Source organism: Pituophis catenifer, unplaced genomic scaffold, assembly GCF_029215685.1.
Source record: "Pituophis catenifer annectens isolate HBS135680 unplaced genomic scaffold, rPitCat1.0.hap2 SCAF_15, whole genome shotgun sequence".
Lineage (NCBI taxonomy): Eukaryota > Metazoa > Chordata > Lepidosauria > Squamata > Colubridae > Pituophis > Pituophis catenifer.
In genome coordinates, this window is record NW_027256895.1 from 14,120,351 (window position 1) to 14,143,907 (window position 23,557).

At 43.6% G+C, this 23,557-nt stretch overlaps 1 protein-coding gene across 1 annotated transcript in view; it reads left to right on the top strand.

Moving 5' to 3' along the window:
- Positions 1-1,210: 1,210 nt before the first annotated feature.
- FIS1 (fission, mitochondrial 1) overlaps positions 1,211-23,557 on the top strand; it is a 37,040-nt gene continuing 14,693 nt past the window's right edge. Inside the window, exons 1-3 of the mRNA XM_070954458.1 lie at positions 1,211-1,416; positions 19,333-19,465; positions 20,699-20,775. Of these exons, the coding sequence (XP_070810559.1) occupies positions 1,372-1,416; positions 19,333-19,465; positions 20,699-20,775 (255 nt within the window). The 5' untranslated portion in view covers positions 1,211-1,371. The remainder of the gene's footprint in view (positions 1,417-19,332; positions 19,466-20,698; positions 20,776-23,557) is intronic.

Genomic DNA, 23,557 nt, shown 5'->3' on the forward strand with positions numbered 1-23,557 from the left:
CTCAACTCAAATAATCACTCTGTTACAGTAGGGCAATGGTGTAGTCTCTCCTGTGGGGGGTTGGACTAGATGACCTACAAGATCCCTTCCAACTCTGTTAATCTGTAAATCAACCTCAGCATCTTTTCAGAGATGTGGACTTCAACTCCCGGAATTCTGCAGCCGGCATGCTTTGTAAACCATGGTTTATGGTTTAGTACAGTGCTTCTCCACCTTGGTCGCTTGAAGAAGCGTGGGCTTCAACTCCCAGAATTCCACAGCCGGCATGCTTTGTAAACCATAATTTATTTATGGCTTAGTACAGTGTTTCTCAACCTTGGGCGCTTGAAGAAGCGTGGACTTCAATTCCCAGAATTCTGCAGCCAGCATGCTTTGTAAACCATGATTTATGACTTAGTACAGTGTTTTTCAACCTCAGCATCTTTTAAGAGATGTGGATTCCAACTCCCAGAATTCCGCAGCCGTCATGCTTTGTAAACCATCATTTATGGCTTAGTACAGTGTTTCTCCACCTTGGTTACTTGAAGAAGCGTGGACTTCAACTCCCAGAATTCCGTAGCCGGCATGCTTTGTAAACCATGATTTATGACTTAGTACAGTGTTTTTCAACCTCAGCATCTTTTAAGAAATGTGGATTCCAACTCCCAGAATTCCGCAGCCGGCATGCTTTGTAAACCATGATTTATGGCTTAGTACAGTGTTTCTCAACCTTGGGTGCTTGAAGAAGCGTGGACTTCAACTCCCAGAATTCCCCCACCAGCACGGCTGACTGGGGAATTCTGGGAGTTGAAGTCCACGCCTCTTCAGGTGGCCAAGATGGAGAACCATTGGCTTAGCACATTACACAATCTCAACCTATGATGGTTTATTCCCTAATTTGTGGCTTAAAATTAGAGGGGGAGATGGAATCCAGTCTCTATCTGTCCCCATCCCATAATACGTCCTTCCATCTAGCCAGGCTGCCTTGCCGCTCCACTTTGGCCCACTCCCCAAACAGCGAGGCTGGGCTGGACCACTTTATTCCCCTCATGAAGTTCACCATAGAAACTTTCCGAGCCGCAGAGGCTGACGGGAACTGAAGTCCTCTAGCGTAGGGACGGAGGCGGGGTGGGGTGGGGCTAGCCATTTTAGGCGGTTCGCTCTTGGCGTTGCCATAGCAGCGGAAAGCCGTCTCTCGACCGACTTCCGGCTTTTCCCACCGGAAGACGGCCGCATGGACTTTAGGCACCGCGGGGCTGAAAAATCCTGGAGGCTCGAATAGGTGGCGCCGAAAGTCTGACCATAGAGAGGAGGGGTTCGAGGGACTCTAGGTAAAGAAAGCAAGGTAGGGTTTCCGTTTCCGCCTCGCGGCCGCTTCCGTGTTTGGGCGTGATGGAGTCGGTCCTGAGTGAAGTGGTGGCGTCGGAGGATCTAAAAGTGAGTGACAGCTGCCTGGTCCTGAACTAGCGTGGCGGGGGGAGGTCTCCGAGTTCAGGAGCAGTCTACCTTTGGTTGCTAAGCTGGAAAACGAAGCGGGGGGAGTGGAAGGTTGGGTGTCCCCCTTCCAGCCACTCCCTCCAGGGCAGGGGTGGCCAACTGTGGCCCTTTTTTAACCTGTGGACTTCAACTCCCAGAATTCCTGACACAGCAAAGCTGGCTCAGGAATTCTGGGAGTTGAAGTCCACAGGTTGTAAAAGGGCCACAGTTGCCCACCCCTACTCCAGAGGGAAGTTCTGGGCTTGGGGTCCAGCAGGACTATTTATTTAACAGTAACAGAGTTGGAAGGGACCTTGGAGATCATCTAGTCCAACCCCCTGCTCACGCAGGAAACCTGGACTAGGGATTCTAGCAATATATGTTAGCATTTCTCCTAGATGAATGGGAATAATAGGAATAGGATGAAAATAAGACCCAGAATTAAGAAGTTTAATACATGAAATTGCAGTAGTCGGAACATTTGGGTTAAGATATATAGTTAATTGGTTTCCACTAATATGTTGAATCGTATTATTGGGAAGAGTTGATAAAAGAAGCATTGGTGATTAGAAGAAGAGAATTTAAGGAAATAATTGGGGAATTGTACTGTGTTATGTGAATCTAAATTTAGGGGTTCAAATTTTAAGGAGGGAAAAGGAAAATTGAGCTATAATAGGATGAGAAGTCAAGATGAAGGGTAATGTTGGTTTTTTTAAAAAATTAAAGAGAATAAATGCTATGAGAAAAATTGGACATATCAAATTGTGTTAAAGAAGAACAAAAACCTGTACAAATTTAAGACCGGGCCAATATTCTGTTCAGAAAAGATGTACTGTATGTTTGTTTGTGTGTTTAAAAAATAAAAAAAAAATTACCAAAAAAAGAGGAATAGAATAGAATAGAACAGAATATATGGAATGGAATGGATATAAAATTCTATATAGAATAGAATAGAATAGAAGATATATAGAATAGAATAGGAAAGAGACGAGAGAAGAGAATAGAATATAAAATATATAGAATAGAATAGAATAGAATAGAATAGAATAGAATAGAATAGAATAGAATAGAATAGAATAGAATAGAAAATATATAGAATAGAATAGGATAGAGATGAGAGAATAGAATAGAATAGAAAATATATAGAATAGAATAGGAAAGAGAGGAGAAGAGAGGAGAGAAGAGAAAATATGGAATGGAATGAAATAGAATAGAATAGAATAGAATAGAATAGAATAGAATAGAATAGAATAGAATAGAATAGAATAGAATAGGAAAGAGACGAGAGAAGAGTAGAATATAAAATATATAGAATAGAATAGAATAGAATAGAATAGAATAGAATAGAATAGAATAGAATAGAAAATATATAGAATAGAATAGGATAGAGACAAGAGAATAGAATAGAATAGAAAATATATAGAATAGAATAGGAAAGAGAGGAGAAGAGAGAAGAGAAGAGAAGAGAAGAGAAAATATGGAATGAAATAGAATAGAATAGAATTGAACAGAACAGAACAGAACAGAACAGAACAGAATAGAATAGAATAGAATAGAAAATATATAGAATAGAATAGGAAAGAGACTAGACTAGACTTAAGAAGAGAAGAGAATAGAATAGAATATTTTATTGGCCAAGAGTGATTGGACACACAAGAATTTATCTTGGTGCATATGGTCTCAGTGTACATAAAAAGAAAAGATACACTTGTTAAGAATCATAAGGTACAACACTTAATGATAGTCACAGGGTACAAATAAGCAATCAGGAAACAATATCAATATAAATCGTAAGGATACAAGCAACAAAGTTACAGCCATACAGTCATAAATGGAAGGAGTTGGGTGATGGGAACGATGAGAAGATTAATAGTAGTGCAGACTTAGTAAATAGTTTGACGGTGTTGAGGGAAAATGAGTAAAGCACAGTAAAATATAAATGTTAAAAAGAGATATTTTCAAAAGTCCCAGCAGGGTTATCCTTGCTCGGTTGGTCGTTAGGCTCGACTAGATGTCCTCATGGGCCTCTTTCATTAGGGTTAAGTACGTCTCTGCTTAACCTTTACAAGGCTTTCAAATGTGCTTAGTCCTTTATTCCTTTCCATATAACTCTTTTTTTTTTCTTTTTCTTCTCTGGGCTTCTTTTCATGTTCCTTCCCTTTCGATTTATTTATTTATTTATTTATTTATTTATTTATTTATTTATTTATTTATTTATTTATTTATTTATTTATTTATTTATTTAATTTCTATACCGCCTTTCTCCCATAGGACGCAAGGCGGTGTACAGTCAAGAAAAATATAGATACACAAACATCATAAAATTGCTAATTAAAATTATTATTATAACATAGTTTGGCCCAATTAAATAGAACCTAAAATTAGATAACATTTTAAAAACATTCATATGTTCATATGTTTAGCCCCGCCTGTTGGAACATCAGGGTCTTGAGGGCACGGCGGAAAGCACGGAGATCAGGGATATTCCGTATCTCAGGGGGCAGTTCATTCCAAAGGGTTGGAGCCCTCACAGAGAAGGCCCTCTCCCTGGGATTCGCCAGTCGGCATAATTTGACTGACGGTACCCTGAGTAGTCCCTCCCTGTGAGAACGAACTGGTTGGTGGGAGGCTATTGGTGGCAAAAGACGGTCTCGTAGGTACCCAGGTCCTAAGCCATGGAGCGCTTTAAAGGTGATAACTAACACCTTGAATCGCACCCGGAAGACCACCGGGAGCCAGTGCAGCTTGCGTAGGAGAGGTGTTACATGGGCGCAACGAGCTGCGCCCATAATCACCCGCACGGCTACTTTCTGGACCAGGTGCTTTTCAAGGGGAGCCCCATGTAGAGAGCATTACAGTAGTCCATACGGGAGGTAATTAGGTAGATTTACAGGTAGTCCTTGGCTTACAACAGTTCATTTAGTGACCTGTTCCAAGTTACGCCGGCACGGCAAAAAGTGACGTGACAGGGTTTTTTTTTCACACTTAAAAACAACCACTGCAGCGTCCCTGTGGTCACATGATCAAAATTCAGGTGACTCATATTTATGACGGTTGCGGTGTCCTGACACCACGTGACCATGTTTTGCAACCTCCTGGCGAGCAAAGTAAATGGAAAAATCTAGATTCACTTAGCCACTCTGGCAAGAAAAGTCATAAAATGGGGCAAAATTCACATAACTGTCTCGCTTAACAACAGAAATGTCGGGCTCAATTGTGGCTGTAAGTCGAGGACTATAGTTTCCACTGGGTACCATTTTTGTTTGATGTGCAAGAATCCTAATTTGCTGCACGGATGGGATAAGTGAGGAGAAATCCAATGTGAATTGGGAGGTTGGCCCTAAATCAGTTACAACTTGTAAGACAGACATTCAGAAGCTTTTCTAGTCTTAAGCAATTTATTTATTTTGCTTATTTATTTATTGGGTTTTTATCCCACCTTTATTTCTTTGTAAGCAACTCAAGGCGGCAAACATACAAAATACAGGCAGTCCTCAACTTCTAACAGTTCATTTAATGATCATTCAAAGTTACAACAACACTGAAAAAAGTGACTGATGACCGTTTTTCACACTTACGACCATTTTTCACCCTTACGACCTTTCCGGCATCCCTATGGTCATGTGATCAAAAATTCAGATCCTTGGCATATTTATGTCTTTATTTATATATTTATATTTATATCTTGACATATTTATGTCAGTTGCAGTGTCCCGGGGAAGTCACATGATCCCCTTTTGCGACATTCTGAGAAGTGAAGTCAACGGGGAAACCAGATTCATTTAACAAAAGTGTTACTAACCTACCAAATGCAACATTTCACTTAACAACAGCGGCAAGAAAAGTCATAAAATGGGGCAAAACTCACTTAAGTGTTTCACTTAGAAACATCAATGTTGGACTCAATTATGGTCGTAACTCGAGGACTACCTGTGCTAGCAACTTCTTCAGCAAAGGTCAGCAGTGCCCAGCATTCCTCTGATCAAACCTACTTTTTTTCCCTATAGCCTGGAACTAGAAAAAGAAAAATGCATATACAATATAATACAATACAATACAATACTATTCTATATTGGCCAAGTGTGATTGGACACACAAGGAATTTGTCTTTGGTGCATATGCTCCAGTGGTGAAATCTAAAATTTGTTACTATCGGTTCTGTGGGCGTGGCTTGGTAGGGGGGTAATGTGACGGTGGGCATGGCCATTTTTTAAAAAAAACTTTTAAAACCATTTTTTCTCCAACCTCTTCAGCGAAGAGGTTGTAAAAAAAATGCTTTCAAAAGGCTCTGACGATCCCAGCTGAGTTGCCTGATTGGCAGAGGCTTTTTTTCTTTTAAATGCCTCTGCCGATCAGGCAACTCAGCTTGGATCGTCAGGCATCATCTTGGATCGTCATCTTGGATCGTCAAACTCAGCTTGACGACCAGGTAACTCAGCTTGGATCGTCAGAGGCATTTAAAAGAAAAAAAGCCTCTGATGATCGCGTGGCTCAGCTGGGCATGGGGGGGTGGGGCAGGGATTTTTGCTACCGGTTCTCCGAACCACTCGCCTCCATCGCTACCGGATCGGTCGATCTGGTCTGAACCGGGAGCATTTCACCCCTGATATGCTCTCAGTGTACATAAAAAGAAAAGATACATTTGTTAAGAATCATAAGGTACAACACTTAATGATAGTCACAGGGTTCAAATAAGCAATCAAATCATACTAGGAAACAATATAAATTGTAAGGATACAGCAACAAGTTACAGTCATGCAGTCATAAGTGGGAGGAGATGGGTGATAGGAACAATGAGAAGATTAATAGTAATAGTCATGCAGGCTTATTGAATAGTTTGTGTTGAGGGAATTATTTGTTTAGCAGAGTGATGGCGTTCGGGAAAAAACTGTTCTTGTGTCTAGTTGTTCTGGTGTGCAGTGTTCTATAGCGTCGTTTTGAGGGTAGAGTTGAAACAGTTTATGTCCAGGATGCGAGGGATCTGTAAATATTTTCACAGCCCTCTTTTTGACTCATGCAGTAAACAGGTCCTCAGTGGAAGGCAGATTGGTAGTCATTGTTTTTTCTGCAGTTCTAATTATCCTCTGAAGTCTGTGTCTGTCTTGTTGGGTTGCAGAACCAAACCAGACAGTTATAGAGGTGCAGATGACAGACTCAATAATTCCTCTGTAGAACTATATCAGCAGCAACTTGGGCAATTTGAGCTCCCTGAGTTGGCGCAGAAAGAACATTCTTCATTTTGCTTTTTTGATGACGTTTTTGATGTTAGGTGTCCATTTTAGGCCTTGAGATATGATAGAACCTAGACATTTTATTTTAAATTTTAAAATAAAATAAAATATTAAATGTGAGTGGAGATGGACAAGGGACTCTTGCTTTTGCATCAAAATTGTTATGCTGAGGCTAAGTTAGATAAGTGTCAGTAGCAAGTCAACTTTCTGACAACTGATATGCTCACATCGTTAAAACTAAACACATCACTCAAATGGTTGAGATTACACCATAATATTTACGTGCCAGGTATGGTGCAAAAATCTATGTCCAAATTCTCCTGGCTCTTGTATTTCAGTATGGTGCAATCAGGGGTGAAATGTAAAATTTGTTTAAAATGTAAAATACATTTGTTTGAAATGTAAAATACCGGTTCTGTGGGTGTGGCTTGGTGGTGGTGGGATTAATGTGACTAGGTGGGCGTGGCCAACTTTCCCCCCCACTTTTGGGACGCGATGGCAAAAAGGTTAGCCATCACTGTATTAGTCATTCCTGACTCTAGGGGGCGGTACTCATCTCTGTTTCAAAGCCAAAGAGCCAGCGCTGTCTGAAGACGTCTCCGTGGTCATGTGGCCGGCATGACTCAACACCAAAAGCGCACGGAACGCTGTTACCTTCCCACCAAAGGTGGTCCCCATTTTCCTACTTGCATTTTTTTTTACATACTTTCGAACTGCTAGGTTGGCAGAAGCTGGGACAACTAACGGGAGCTCACCCCGTTATGTGGCCCTAGGGATTCGAACCGCTGAACTGCCCACCTTTCGATCGACAAGCTCGGCGTCTTAGCCCCTGAGCCACCGCGTCCCTATTAGTTCACAAGCAACCGAATAAAAAATAATAATTATGTGTTTTCACTATTAGGGGGTCAAAAGCAGTGTCATTTAATAGTGCTGAGAAGACATTCGAAAGTCACCTGAATTTCTTCCTTTGAGTTTCGGTGTCTTCCTTAATCTGAGTTATTGAAAGGAGAAGTATAGGATCAGTTGGTTCTTTAATGGATAGAAAGAAATTAACCTCAATTACAAGATGAACTGGGAGATTTATTTCCCTAGGTGGCATCCTTCAACTGCTTCATTTTTCAAAGCCTAGCTTTAAATTATCTCGTATTCAGCCATGTTTTTCGCCTAACATTAACTTTATCACTTGCTCATGGGCAGCTGCTGCTACCCTGTTTCCCCAAAAATAAGACATCCCCTGATAATAAGCCCAATTGGGCTTTTGACCGCATGCACTAAAATAAGCCTCCCCCCCGAAAATAAGTCCTCCCCGAAAATATTTAAACACAGAGCTGGAAATCAGGTAAGACGGCAAGAGGAGCCCCACCTTGCTCCACGCGCCCCAAAATAATAAGACCTCCCCGAAAATAAGGCCAAACACTTATTTCAGGGTTCAAAAAAAAAAAAAAAAAGGCACGATCTTATTTTCGGGGAAACATGGTACAAGTAGGCCGAGGATGCATAGAGCAAAGAGCTTTACCTGTTGAATTGGATCAGAATGACAGTGAGAATTTGGATTTTTTTTAAATTTCAAAATTTTAAGCAGAACAGAAAGCTACTGAGACTCAAAAAAACTGATCCTGAATGCTAAATGTTAAAAGCCTGAATGTTAAAACTTCTTTAAAAAAAAAAAAAAAAAAAGTAGGAAGTGAGACAGTTCCACTAGGGGGCAGCCAATTATTTTGATGAACTTTTTGATATATTTACAGTATCGGCATAACTATAACTCAGTATATACAGTACACAGAAATGTTTTGCTATAGGTTATTTTTCAGACGAGTTTCCGGCAGCTTAATTATCTTACTGCAGTGTGACAGATATTTGCAATCATTGCGGCTGGGAACTCAAGGACATGCTTCCAGATGTTTTGTATTTTATTTAGTCATAAGATTTATATCTCAGCTTTTCCTCCATGGACCAGGGTGGATAAAAATCAATGATTTTTAAAAAAAAAAATCAAAAAAATCAGATTTTTTAAAATTTAAATCGGATTTTTTTGATTTTTATCAAATTTATTTTAATAAAAAACTTTTGGGGTAAAAATCTATTGTAAGATAGTTTTCTATTTAAGATACATAAATAATTTAGTTTATTCAGCATGAAATGGAGCTTAGTTATGTAGCATGAGGCTGTATATTCTCCAACATTGGGACTATCAGTGAGTCAACAGTGGGTCAAAGGAATAGCAGAGATGACAGTTGCTCTTTAAAAATTATGATTTAAATCCAGTTGATTTAAATGAAGCCTTTTTACTAGTGATTTAAATCATGATTTAAATTGTGATTTAAATCAACTCGATTTAAATCAAATCCACCCTGCCATGGACTCAAGATGATTTACATAGCCTTTGTTCCTCTAAATAGAATAGAATTCTTTATTGGCCAAGTGTGATTGGACACATAAGGAATTTGTCTTTGGTGCATACGCTCTCGGTGTACATAAAAGAAAAGATACGTTCGTCAAGAATCATAAGGTACAACTCTTAATGACAGTCATAGGGAACAAATAAGCAATCAAATCCTATTAGGAGACAGTCAATATAAATCTTAAGGATACCAGCAACAAGGTTACAGTCATAAGTGGGAGGAGATGGGTGATAGGAACGATGAGAAGATTAATAGTAATGCAGACTTGGTGAATAGTTTGATGGTTTTGAGGGAATTATTCGTTCAGCAGAAAATTTAGCAAATTTTCCCAACAACAACCCTGTGAGATAGGTTGAACTGGGAGAAAGTAACAGATAAGTTACTCGGTAAGTTCTCATGACAGAGTTTTCCTGAGTTTGAACCTGAATAGCCAGTTCCAGTTCAAAGTCTTAACTACTGGCTCTTCAGTTGAGCTTCTACAGCTCCAGCTATTTGGCAGATTGAAAGTCAAATTTTGTCTAGTGCAGTGGTGTCAAACAAGGCCCGTAGGTTGCATTTGGCCCGCGATGTGGTCAGATCCGGCCTGTGGGGCGTCCTGGAAAATCCGGCCCGCGTCGCTTCTAACCGGTGTGCCCAATGCGAAGAGGAAACATTGGGCCAGAGTGGCTTCGGCCCGGTCTACCCAGTGCGAAAAGGAAACATGCCAGCAGTTTAAGGAGGGGCGTCAAGCTGGCCACACCCACCCAGTCGGCCACGTCCGCCCGGTGCCCTGAGGTCAACCACAGCCCTGCTGTGGCCGTCAGTGAAATTGTGTTGGACACCCTGGTCTAGTGATTAAGATAACCAGGCTAGAAACCAGGAGACTGTGAGTTCTAGTCCCACCTTAGGTATGAAAGCTGCCTGGATGATTTTGGGCCAATCAACCAGGAGACACTGAGTTCTAGTCCCGCCTTTGGCATGAAAGCTGGCTGGGTGACTTTGAGCCAATCACCAGGAGACTGTGAGTTCTAGTCCAAGCTTAGGCATGAAAACTGGCTGGGTGACTTTGAGCCAATCACCAGGAGACTATGAGTTCTAGTCCCACCTTTGGCATGAAAGTTGGCTGGGTGACTCTGAGCCAATCACCAGGAGACTGTGAGTTCTAGTCCCACCTTTGGCATGAAAGTTGGCTGGGTAACTCTGAGCCAATCACCAGGAGACTGTGAGTTCTAGTCCAACCTTAGGCATGAAAACTGGCTAGGTGATTTGGGGCAAATCACCAAGATAATGTGAGTTCTAGTCCTGCCTTAGGCATGAAAACTGGCTGGGTGACTTTGAGCCAATCACCAGGAGACTATGAGTTCTAGTCCCACCTTTGGCATGAAAGCTGGCTGGGTGACTCTGAGCCAATCACCAGGAGACTGTGAGTTCTAGTCCAACCTTAGGCATGAAAGCTGGCTAGATGATTTGGGGCAAATCACCAGGATAATGTGAGTTCTAGTCCTGCCTTAGGCATTAAATCCAGCTGGGTGACTTTGGGCCAATCGCACACTCTTAGCCCAACACACTTCACAGAATAATTGTTGTGAGGAACAACCGAAGGAAGAAGTAATAGTATCTATGTTTTCCACCTTGAGTTAAAGTAATAAAGGCAGGATTAGAAAAACAAACTAATACATTATTGTGGCATCTGTCCAGAACACCTGCAACTTATTAATTGCTTGCTCCTGAATTCGTTTCGGCACTGCGTATTACATTTACATCACATATTTATGGCGAATTTGCTCAGCAGAACTACGGTAGTGGCCAAAATTGTGGAAACCTTTTGGGAAAAGTGTATTTTCGAAAACTAGCTAATAACACCACTTTTTGGGGGGAGTAGTACCATAAAATTATATATCAGTGGAAAGATAATTTAATCAAGAATGTAATGCAATAACTTTTATGCAGGGACTGCTATTAGAAAAGCAGTTAGAGTATAAAGAAGAAAAATGAAACACGTAGAAAAAATGAGATACACAAAAATGATCACCCTAGAAAAAATGAGATATATAAAAATGATCGCCACGTCAGTTAATATTTACTTGGGTCACCTTTAGCATGAATTACGGCCTTACAACGTCTTCCCATGGAGTGAACTAAGTCTTTTAGTTCTGCAGCTGTTCTAATGTGAAACCAAGATTGAAGAATTGCTTCTATTAACTGGGTTTTATTGCTTCTGACTAACAAGTTTCTTTAGTTGGCTCCATAGATTTTCAATTTGGGTTAAGGTCTGGGCTATTCTCAGGCCATTCCAGCAGTGGAATAGGATTATCTGGAAACTTCAAAAAAAAAAGTGGCGTTATTAGTCATCAAACCTCAAAAATACACTTTTCCCAAAAGGTTTCACAATTTTGGCCACTGCTATATATTCACTAACTTAATTGTAGGCTGCTTAGATTTGCTGTTCAAGATTTAACTCGGTCTTCAGGTAGGTCTGGACTGGGAAGTTGGAAAAACAACCTGAGAAGATGCCACGGAAAATCAAGAAAACCACAGAGATGTGTACATAAAGTCCATAAACTAAGTGATGAAATCCTTTTAAAAGAAAATGGCCTTTTTATGAGAAGGGGTAGGTCTGCCGTTGTTGCTTTTGGACTCCAAGTACAACATTGTGTAGTCCCAGAGGCATCCGACTGCCAATTTTTCGTTTGATAGGAAGTCCCAGGGGCTGTTTTCTATCCGAGAGGCAATGTACAGTTAAAGGTTTATTTTGGCTTCCCTTAGTGTTTCCAGATCTTGAAGTGACGGGTGTTGGCAATGACAAATATTGCTTAAACAGGTTCCCATTTCCATTAAAAAAAACAAAAACCATGGATGCTTTAGGGCAAAGGACATTTGGAGTGGGTATTTTTAGCAAACACGAGGTTTTTCAAGCAGGCCGAGGAGACGTCATGCCTGGTCTATGGCCATCTTGGTGATCTCTTCACTAAAGATCATCATGTTCTCCTTCAAATCCAGTCCAAACTCTGCCCTGAGGGCTTTTTAAAACTCTCTTAGTTTAGTTTACTTTATTGTCATTGCACATGGTACAATGAAATTACCTTATTTTTCGGAGTATAAGATGCACCTTTTCCCCCCCAAAAAAGAGGGTGAAAGTCTGGGTGTGTTTTATACTCTGAATGTAGCCCTGCCCAGCCTCGTAAACAGAGATTTCAGAGGCTGAAAAAAGCCTCTGAAAGAAGCTTCCGAAAAAAAGCCTTGAAAGAAGCTTCAGAAAAAAAGCCTCCAAACAGAGCTTCAGAAAAAAAAACCTCTGAAAGGCTTTTATCTAAAATAATACGGCAAGCAACAAAAGAAGAATCAGTAAAAGTTCTAACCAAACTATGCTAACAAATCTGGAGAATGACACAATAACCAACAGAAGAGGTTAATCTATATACCAATACCAAAGAAAGATTGAATAGAGTACAGATAGTCCTTCAGAATAAAAGTCTCTGAAAGAAGCTTCAGAAAAAAAGCCTCCAAACAGAGCTTCAGAAAAAAACCTCCAAACAGAGCTTCAGAAAAAAAGCCTTTTTTTCTGAAGCTCTGTTTCGGAGGCTTTCAGAGGTAGAAAAAAAAAGTTTTTTCTGAAACAGAGTTTCAAACGTTTCAGAGGCAGAAAAAAAAAAGCAAGGCATAGAGCTCACAACCAACGAACCTGTTGCTAAAATTCACCTCTGGAAACAGCTGATTGGGGATATTTCGGGAGGCTGATCCACCCACCAATCAGCTTTTTTCTTATTTTCCTCCCCAAAAACTAAGCTGAGTCTTATACTCCGGTGCGTCTTATACTCCGAAAAATACAGTAAATGCCATCTTCAGTGTACATTGTAACTATAAAAATAAAAACACAAATAAACATCCTTTACATTCTATATAATTGAAATTGAAAACCCGATATTGCGCTATACCGTAGAATTCAATATAGTTACTGCTCTGGGATAGAAGCTGTTTTTCAGCCTATTTGTCCTTGTTTTTATTATCCTGTACCGTCTGCCAGATGGTAATAGTTCAAAAAAAAAAAGGGGGGGGTTGCCCAGGATGAGATGGGTTTTTAAGAACGTTTTGAACTTTCTTAAGGCAGCAGGAGTTATAAAGCTCTTCCAAAGAGGGGAGAGGGCAACCAATGATCCTCTGGGCAATGACGTTGACCCTCTGGAGCGCTGTCCTATCTGCCACTGTGCCATTGGCAAACCATACACAGGTGCAGTAAGTTAAAATCAGGGCTGTGGAGTTGGGAGATAAATGTTCCGACTCCGACTCCTCAGTTTTTTGTACCTCTGACTCCAGGTACCCAAAATTTCCTCCGACTCCTCGACTCCGACTCCACAGCACTGGCTGTGGAGTCGGCAGATAAATGTTCCGACTCCGACTCCTCAGTTTTTTGTACTTCCGACTCCGACTCCAGGTACCCAAAATTTCCTCCGACTCCTCGACTCCGATCCACAGCACTGGCTGTGGAGTCGGGAGATAAATGTTCCGACTCCGACTCCTCAGTTTTTTGTACTTCCGACTCCGACTCCAGGTACCCAAAATTTACTCCGACTCCTCGACTCCGACTCCACAGCACTGGTTAAAATACTCTCTCTGGTGCAGCGGTAGAAGGTCACCAGCAGTTTTTCATTCAGTTGTTGTTTCCTGAGAAGTCTCAGGTAGTATAATCTCTTTCTGGGCCCTTTTGACCAGCCCTGCAATATGAGCGCAACAGGTCAGGTCCTCTTTTATGATAACACCCGGAAACTTAAAACTGGCCACTTGCTCCACTCGGTCTCCATTGATAAGCAAGGGCTGCATGTCTGATCTATTCCTTCTACAGTCCATTATAAGCTCCTTGGACTTATTTGTGCTAAGGACCAGGTTATTGTCTTCTTTGAACCTTGATTGAAAGAAACCATTTCTTCCCACAGTTGAGGTCGAAAAGACCATGAAGATTGGGGTGAAAAAAAAAAAATCCCTCCGATTCTTCTTTGTAGCCTCTGTAGAGGCTATTGAGCTCTACAGAGCAGCAAACGGAGGCTCGTCTGTGTCTTAATCGGCGCCTGATTGACTGGCGAGCTAGTGCCTGAGGGAAAGCTCCATTTCTTCGCGCCTTTTTTCTCCTTTCAAGTAAAGCCTCGGCTGCGTCTAAGCGCTTCCAAAATGGCGGACGCCATTCGAAGCAATCAAGGGCAGCTGTCGTCCGCTTGAATGTGCTGTTGTGGGCCTGACCACCTCAGACAGACGAACAAAAAACCCCACTGTTTGTTGTCTGGCAGCAGAGTCACACACACACAGATACACACACTGTGGTGCCTGGGTGTGCCCTTGTCTCTGCAGTTCTCCGATAATCCTTCATAAGAGATCCAATTGGATCATTTCCCCCCCCCCTCTGGCAGTGTGTTGGGTCCTTGCTGGCCACTCAGTGCAATGAAACAGCATTGAGAATTGTCGTGTTACCTGATTTTCAAATATGGATACATACCGTTTTGTGTTAATTGAAAATATTTGGCGGCTCAGCCTTCGTTTTAGAAAGATAAATGAATCCCCAGCAGGGTGGATTTGATTTAAATCGAGTTGATTTAAATCGCAGTTTAAATCATGATTTAAATCACTAGTAAAAAGGCTTGATTTAAATCAACTCGATTTAAATCATAATTTTTAAAGAGCAACTGTCATCTCTGCTACTCCTTTGACCCACTGTTGACTCACCGATAGTCCCAGTGTTGCAGAATATACAGCCTCATGCTACATAACTAAGCTCCATTTCATGCTGAGTAAATTAAATTATTTATGTATCTTAAGCAGAAAACTATCTTACGATAGATTTTTACCCCAAAAGTTTTTTATTAAAATAAATTCGATAAAAATAAAAAAAATCCGATTTAAATCAAAAAAATCCGATTTAATAAAAAAAAATCCGATTTAAATAAAAAAAATCCGATTTTTTTTATTTTTTTTAAAAGATCATTGATTTTTATCCACCCTGATCCCCAGCCGTCTTTACCACAAGGAATGGTAGTCCTCGTGCGTGCATGCTTGCTTCGCGCGCGCGCCTCTGTGCATGTGCCCGGCCTCGAAAAACGTGGCTAAATAGGATGGCATTACTTCTGGGCAGACCCACCTGCAGTCGCCGCTACTGATTCGCCCAAACTGGTACGAACCGGCTGAATACCACCTCTGTTATTGTGCCTTCTAGGTTGATGTATTTTGTCTTCTTTTCCCCATAATTTTATTTGTATGAGGGCCCCTTTTGGTACCTTACGTCAGGGAAAAACAAGAGTCTAAAGTCACCCTATAAGCTTTGCAGCTTCAGACTTCTCTATGGACAGGTTGTCTGCTCGTTTAGTGACTTTTCAGAGCTACAACAGCACTGTAAAAAGGGACTTCAGACTGCTTTCCTCACTTAGGACCCTTGCACCGTCCCCATGGTTACATGATCAAAATTCAGCTGCTTTGCAACTGACTCGTATATATGACGGTTGCTGTGTCTCGGGGTCACGGGATCCCCCTTTTGCAACCTTCTGAGAATCAAAGTCAATGGGGAAGCCAGGTTCACTTAACAATCGTGTTACTAACTTAGCTTCTGCAGCAGCGGTGGGTTTCACATTATGTTGCCAGTGGTTTGCTGTGCGTGTGCACGCTCGTATCATGCTTGCATGCACCTTCCATGCATGCGCCCGGCCTTCTGCGCATGCGCTTTGCTTGCACGTGTGCCATCCATGCATGTGCCCGGCCTCAAAATCATGCCTAAATAGGATGGCATAGAGTTGGGGTGGGTAGGCGGGATCTCACCCACGATCTCCGCTACCGGTTCGCCTGAACTGGTACGAACTGGTTGAATACCACCTCTGTTCTGCAGTGATTCACTGCCTAAATAGGACAACATAGAGATGGGGTGGGTGGGACACCCGCGATCTCCGCTACCGGTTCGCCCGAACGGATACGAACCGGCTGAATACCACTTCTGTTCTGCAGTGATTCACTGGAGCTGGGGTGGATGGAGCACTCGCGATCTCCGCTACCGGTTCGCACGAATCGATACTGTTAGGTTCAGCTTGCAGCTTACTCCTAACTTGTTGGTCAGGCAATATATCTGTTTCTTTAAGAAACAACTGAGCCACGTAATCAGGGTTTGCTGAACCCTGTAATTAGGCTACAGTGCATAAATAAGCAGCACAGAGAAGCGTTCCTTCTTCCTGCTTCTTCCGGATTGATACCTGATTGTATCCTGTTGCTTACTGCGTCTGTTATATGGTACTGTATACCAAGAGTTACTAAAGTCTGTTTGCTTTGGTAAGGGATGATACTTACTGGACTGATATTACTGTTTATGACCTTGGACTGTTTTACTTACACCGAGACTGCTTGTTATCTATAAAGTATTTTTCTCACACGAGCCGCACGTTTATCTCCTTCCCTGTGTGTTTCTGCTCTGCTCGTTGCACATGCAACAAATACTTTTTACACACACCCTAACAGATACGAACCGGCTGAATAGCACCTCTGTTCTGCAGTGATTCACTGGAGCTGAGGTGGATGGGGCACTTGCGATCTCCGCTACCGGTTCGCACGAACCGATACGAACTGGCTGAATACCACCTCTGTTCTGCAGTGATTCACTTAACAACTAGGGCAAGAAAAGTAGAGCAAAATTCACTTAACCACCGTCTCCACTTTGCAATGGGAATTTTCGGGCTCAGTCCTGTTCGTAAGTCGAAGGCTGCCTGCATTATCTTGGGGTTCCTGGGCTCTGAAGCACCAGTGAGAATTGCAAAGCATGCTAAATTGCTCAGAATTGCATAGCATGCTAAAACGGGGAGGTGAGAAATTGCGATTAGCTGGAAGCATTTCTCCAAAGCTATTTGCTGACTGAAGAATTGCCCGTTCTTACACAGAGAGGGACCACTTGTATTTTGGGGGTTTTTTTTTCATTATTTTCCCCCTTTCATTTTATTTTATCACATTTATTGTTTGGGGGGAGGCGTTCTGATTTCAAAATCGAAAAAGGAGGAAACTGCAGTGCTTTTCTTCCCCAGTAGAAGGCGCAAAGACCCTGCGATTATCCTGCATAGGCCCCATAGAGAGCCGTGATGGTGAACATATGGCAGGCGTGCCACAGGTGCACATAGCGCCCTCTCTGTGGGCACGTGAGCTGTCGTCCCAGTTCAGCTCTGTCGCACATGCGTGTGCACGTCTCCCGCCAGCCAGCTGGTCGTCGAGTCTCTGCTGCACATACGCGGAAGAAGCGGGACACACAGGGTGCCACACGCGCATGCACAGGGATTGGGGTGCGCGTGTGCAGGGGGACGCATGCGGATGCCCCACGCAGGCATGTACGTGGTGGGGCGTATGGAGGGCGCATGTGCATGCCCAGCGGTGTGCGGGGACGCACTCATTGCACTTTGGGGGTTCGGGCGCACATGCAGGCATGCGCGCATGCTTTGGGCACTCGATCCGGAAAAGCCTAGCCATCACTGATATAGAGTGAATGAAAAACAAGGCAAACTTCAGGGGATGAAGGGTCACATTTGAATTTTTCACAGGTAATCCTGGACTCACGACCGCCACTGAGCCCAACATGTCGGTCGCTGAGTTGAAACATTTCCGAAGTGAGTTTTGCCCCATTTTACGACCTTTTTTTGCTGCAGTTGTTAAGGGAATCACTGCCGTTGTTTAGGTTAGTCATACGGTCATTAAATGAATCTGGCTTCCCCATTGACTTCGCTTGTCAGGAGGCCTCAGCAGTGACCGTAGGACACTCCCAACCGTCATAAATATGAGTCACTCAGCAAGCGTCTTGAATTTTGATCACGGGACCATGGGGATGCGGCCACAACGTTGTAAGTGTGAAAAACTGTCCTAAATCACTTTCTTTTGGTGCCGTGCCGTTGCAACTTTGAACGGTCACTAAATGACCGTTGTAAGCCGAGGACTACCTGTTGTACAGTAGATAAAATAAGGCTGATTTTTTTTTTTCCCACTAGGTTTATTATCCTTCATTTTGGTAAATGACTTGTCCTGGAAAGTTACTCAGTATCAGTAACAGAGTTGGAAGGGACTTTGGAGGCCATCTAGTCCAACCCCCTGCTCACGCAGGAGACCTGTACTAGGGATTTGAACTGCCGAACTGCCGACCTTTCTGATCGACAAGCTCAGTGTCTTAGCCACTGAGCCACCTGGTCAGGATTTCTCATCCAGCTGGAAAACAAATGGAACAGAAATTTGTGCTTTATGGGTGTTCAGCACTTTCAACTTGAAATGGTCACTAAATGAACCATTGTAGTCTACTTAGCAAAGTTCGAGTAGCGCACACTTTTGCAGGATGGTTTTTCCAGAAGTTTCTTCTAGCCTGGCCAGCACTGAACATGAGGGGTTTTACTTACAAATCACAACTAGAGTGGTTCGGTGGCCTAGATGTGGAGCTCTCGCCTCATAATAGGGAGGCTGTGAGTTCGATCCTAGGTGGGGGCAGTTATTTCTCTCTCTCTGGGCACAATGACAATACATCTGCTGAACAAAACTCCGCATTGGCGACAGGAAGGGCATCTGGCCAGTAAACACTCAGCTCCATTCAGTTGCCCAGACTCCACCCCGCAAGGAATTACGGGGTCATTAAATGATGATGAAGAAGAAGATTAACAAGATCATGCTAAGAATATTGTGCTGTATATGGTACATACTGTATATCTGCTGAACAAAACTCCGCGTTGGTGACAGGAAAGGCATCCGGCCAGTAAACGGGTTGTTAAAACAAGATGCTGCCTTACAAATCACAGCTTTGTAAGGGATCGTGTTGCAGAAGCCTCTTGTACAAAGCAAGGAGAGAGATCTTTCTATGATTTTTTTCATTTTCATTTTTCATTTTTCATTTTATTTGATTTGTATGCCACCCTATACTCCTTAAGGACTCAGGACGGTGAGCAGCCAATAATAAAATACATATATACAAAATTTAAAAAGCAGAGATAAAATTGAATTAAATAATTTGGCCCAGACAAATTTAAAACCCCAGTCAATTTAAAACAAATTTAACTTTGAATATTAAAAATACTAAAATATTAAAAATTAAAAATGTTTAAAAAGAGGGATGATAAGGATATGATAAGGATAATGGACAAATTATTATATAAGCAACGTAAGGAAACTTCCTATGCGTGTGTCGAATAAGGTGGTTTCGGGGCAATGGTGGCTAACCGGCAATTGTAGTTTGTGGGTGGACTTCCTTACCATCCATCAAGCCTTTTTTCTTTTCTGTTCTCCAGAGATTTGAGAAGAAGTTCAATGCTGAGCAGAGCGCAGGCAACGTCTCCAGAGGGACACAGTTCGAGTACGCTTGGTGCCTGGTCCGCAGCAAATACAACGAGGACATCAAAAAGGGCATTGTCCTTTTGGAAGGTGAGCTTTAGACCAGCTGCAAAGTGGCCCTCTTGATCTTGCCTTACGAAACTCCTTTCTTAAGAATAAATCCCTGTATTTCCTTTCATCATCTGAATAATGTTGTCTTTCACCTGTTAGGCCTTACGGATATGGCAGGAGATTGATTGAAAGGGAGAAGGGCAGTTATGGGCAGGGGTGGGATTCAAAAATTTTAGCAACCGGTTCTCCGCCCGGTTGCTGGGTGGGCGTGGGTATGGTGGGCGTGGCCTTCTCAGCCTCCTGCACCACGGCGAGGGGTGGGGGTGGGGGTTTCACCTCCCCGGGCTCTGGAGGCTTTCCTTGAGCCTCCGGGAGGGTGAAAACTGCCTCTTCCGGGGGCTCCGGAGGGTGAAAACAGGCCCATTTCCAGTCTTCCGGTAGGCCCGTTTTTTGCCCTCCCCAGGCTCTGGAGGTTTTTCTTGAGCCTCTGGGAGGGCGAAAATGGCCTCTCCTGCTGTCCGGAGGTCGTTTCCGGACTTCCGGTACTTCTGGTAGGCCCATTTTTTGCCCTCCCAGAGCCTTCGCATAGGCCCTGCATTTTCCTGGCATCCAAAATGGGCTGTGTGGAGACTCCTGGGAGGGGAAGGGCCAGCCAGTCCTTGCAACTACCGGTTCGGCGAACCAGATGTAAATTAGTATCCGGTTTGTCCGAACCGGCTGAATCCCACCCCTGGTTATGGCGGAAGAATTTAATCCAGTCTCCATTATAGACATTCTCACTAATATTTGAGGCACATGACGCACTCCACTGCAGTGGTAGGGAGCTTAAGAGCTTTTCCCACTCTCTAACTGAAGCGACCATGTTAATTTTGGGACTATATACAGGTGAGTTCGATCCTAGTTAGAGGCAGATATTTCTCTCGGCCCAATGAGAATATATCTGCTTGAAAAAAAAACTCCGCGTTGGCAACAGGAAGGGCATCTGGCCAGTAAACACTCAGCTCCATTCAGTCGCCCAGACTCCACCCCACAAGGGGTTATGGGAGGGGTCATTAAAAGAAGAGGATACAGGTGATCCTCAATTTATGAAAGTTTGTTTAGTGACCGTCTGAAGTTACGACATCACTGAAAAAAGTGGCTTATGACAATTTTTAGCACGAATGACGATGTTACAACGTCTTCCCATGGAGTGAACCAAGTCTTTTAGTTCTGCAGCTGTTATAATGTGAAACCAAGATTGAATGATTGTTTGTTTGTTTTTATTTATTTTAGAACTGTTGGGCAAAGGGAACAAAGAAGAACAACGGGACTACGTGTTCTACCTCGCGGTAGCCAATTACCGGCTGAAGGTGAGCTTGTGGATATGCTGCCCCCACTTGTTTCCCTTGCTTGCCACTATTTCTGGATTTGTTTCTAGATCTGGCTGTTCTGAACATCATCTATCGGCTGCCCTTAGACTGAAATCATGGTAGTTTGGGATTAGAAGCCGGAAGAAATTGCATTCCCTAAAAAAAAAAAAGGAATTCCGATGTTGAGCACTTCGAGGGACATGAGAGAGATGCCTGGCTGGCAGAAGAAGCTTTTTTGGATGAGAAGCAAAATGTTTTTCAAAGGAAAAAAAAAACACAAGGAAATCTAGTTGCCTTTTGGGGAAAAAAAGCAGCTTTGGAATAGCAGTGGCGACCGCGTTTATTCTTATGTAGTGCTTCACAGCTCTCTCTAAGCCAGGGGTATCAAACTCAGTTTCATTGAGGGCCACATCAGGGCTGTGGTTGACCTCCGGGAGTGGGTGGGTGGTAGGGCGTGGCCGCCTGGATGGGCATGGCCAACTGGATGGGCGTGGCCAGCTTGATGTCATTCCCCAAACTGCTGGCATGTTTCCTCTTCACACTGAGTAGACCGGGCTGAAGCCGCATTGGGTCGGCCGGGCCGAAGCCACGTTGGCCCGATGTTTCCTCTTTGCGTTGGGTAGACTGGGCCGAAGCCACGCTGGCCCGATGTTTCCTCTTCACATTGGGTAGACCGGGCCGAAGCCGCATTGAGTAGCTCGGGCTGAAGCTATGTGGGCTGGTCCCTTACATATTCCAGGACGGCCCCATGGGCTGATTCCGGCCATATCACAGGCCGTATCCGGCCCACAGGCCTTGTGTTTGACACCCCTGCTCTAAGCGGTTTACAGAGGCGGCGTATTGCCCCCAACAATCCTCATTTTACTGACCTTTCGAAGGATGCAAAGCTGAGTCAACCCTCGAGCCGGTCAGGATCGAACTCCTGGCAGTGGGCAGAGTTAACCTGCAATATTGCATTTCTAACCATTGTGCCACCACGGCTCAACGATGCTTGGCTGACCACATCCTTACCTCTCTTTTCAAATCCTCTCTATGACTTGGTCTCCCTCCCGTGTTGGCCGAGGGGGTCATTAGTTTGTAGTTAGCTGGCATACAGTTTGTTCTTCACTTCCCGTCTCTTTTATCCCAGTTAGATTGTCAGAAAACAGATTCTGTAAAATTTAATGGAACCCAATTTTTTTTTTATTGATACAAGTTAATTGTCCTTGGGCAACGCTGGTTCCCTCGGGCAAGAAACAGGGATGGGCACGGTGCCTTAGAGTCAGAGAGGATTGGCAGGGAAACCTTTCCCTTTTTAAAATAACAGGTTGTCCTTGACTTACAACAGTCCATTTAGTGACCGTTCAAAGTTACAACGGCACCAGAAAAAAAGCGAATTACGACTTTTTTTTCCACAGTTCCAACTTTTGAAATGTCCCCCTGATCCTGCAATCAAAATTCAGATGCTCGGCCGCTGCTTCGTGCTTACGACCGTTGCTGTGTCCCGAGGTCATGCAATCCCCTTTTGCGACCTTTTGACAAAGCCCAAAATCAGTGGGGAAACCAGATTCCCTTAACAGCCGGGTTACTAACCTTAGCCACGGCAGTGATTCACTTAACAACGGTTGGCAAGAAAGCTCGTAAAATGGGGGGCAAAACCCGCTTAGCAAACGTCTCGCTTAGCAACAGAAATGTTGGGGGCTCAATTGCGATCGTAAGTCGAGGCCCACCTGTAACAGGATCTCGAAAGCCGGATGGCGCTTCCATTCCCTTTTTCTTATGCCTGACTAGGTGGCTCAAGTGGCTAAGACACTGAGCATGACGATTGGAAAGGCAGCTTGGCAGTTCGAATCCGTAGTACAGTGTGAGCAGGGGGTTGGACTAAATGACCTCTAAAGTCCCTTCCAACTCTACTGTTAACTGTTACATCCAAGAGAGTTAAAATAGAGACAGTTTAAGAGTCTTTCTGATATTCTCTTCCTGCCCTGGGATTACATTGTGTTTTGAGAACTGTTGCCAGGTGCTTTCTCCAAGAGTTATTGCTGACATTTTAAACCACCCCAAACGGACTGGTTGATCCAGGCCAGGATAGCATTTAGGCAAATGCCTTCAGGGAAAGGCCAACATGAGATTTTGAATTAAGTGACTGACCCGGGAACTGTTTGCATTTGGAAAGGTTTCGGTGAGAGAGAAAAAGGAAACGTTTTACAGATGAATAGAGTTGGAAGGGACCTTGTAGGTCATCTAGTCCAACCCTCCGCCCAAGCAGGACACCCTACACCCGTGATGGCGAACCTATGGCACGGGTGCCACAGGTGGCACATGGAGCCATATCTGTGGGCACGCGAGCATTGCCCTACCTCAGTCCAGCACGCATGTGTGCGCTTGCCAGCTGATTTTCGGGCCTTCTGGGCCCATCGGAAGTCGGGAAATGGGCTGTTTCCAGGCCTCCGGAGGGCCTCCGGGGGAGTGGGGAAGGCTGTTTTCGCCCTCCCCAGGGCTCTGGAGCCTGGGGAGGGCGAAAAAAATGGTCCTACCAGGCCCACCGTGCCATTGCGTGCCAAAAGCGGGGGGAGAGCGGGGGGTGTCATGCGCTCATGTGTGGGGGATGGGGCGCGTTGAATTATGGGTGTGGGCACGGGCGTGCACAATCTCTCCCATTACCCCCACTTTTGGCACACGACGGCAAAAAGGTTAGCCATCACTGCCCTACACCATTTCTGACAAACTGCAGTCCAGTGATGAAGCTCCCACAACTTCCAAAGGCAACTTCTGTTCCCTGGGTTGATTGTTCTCACTGTCA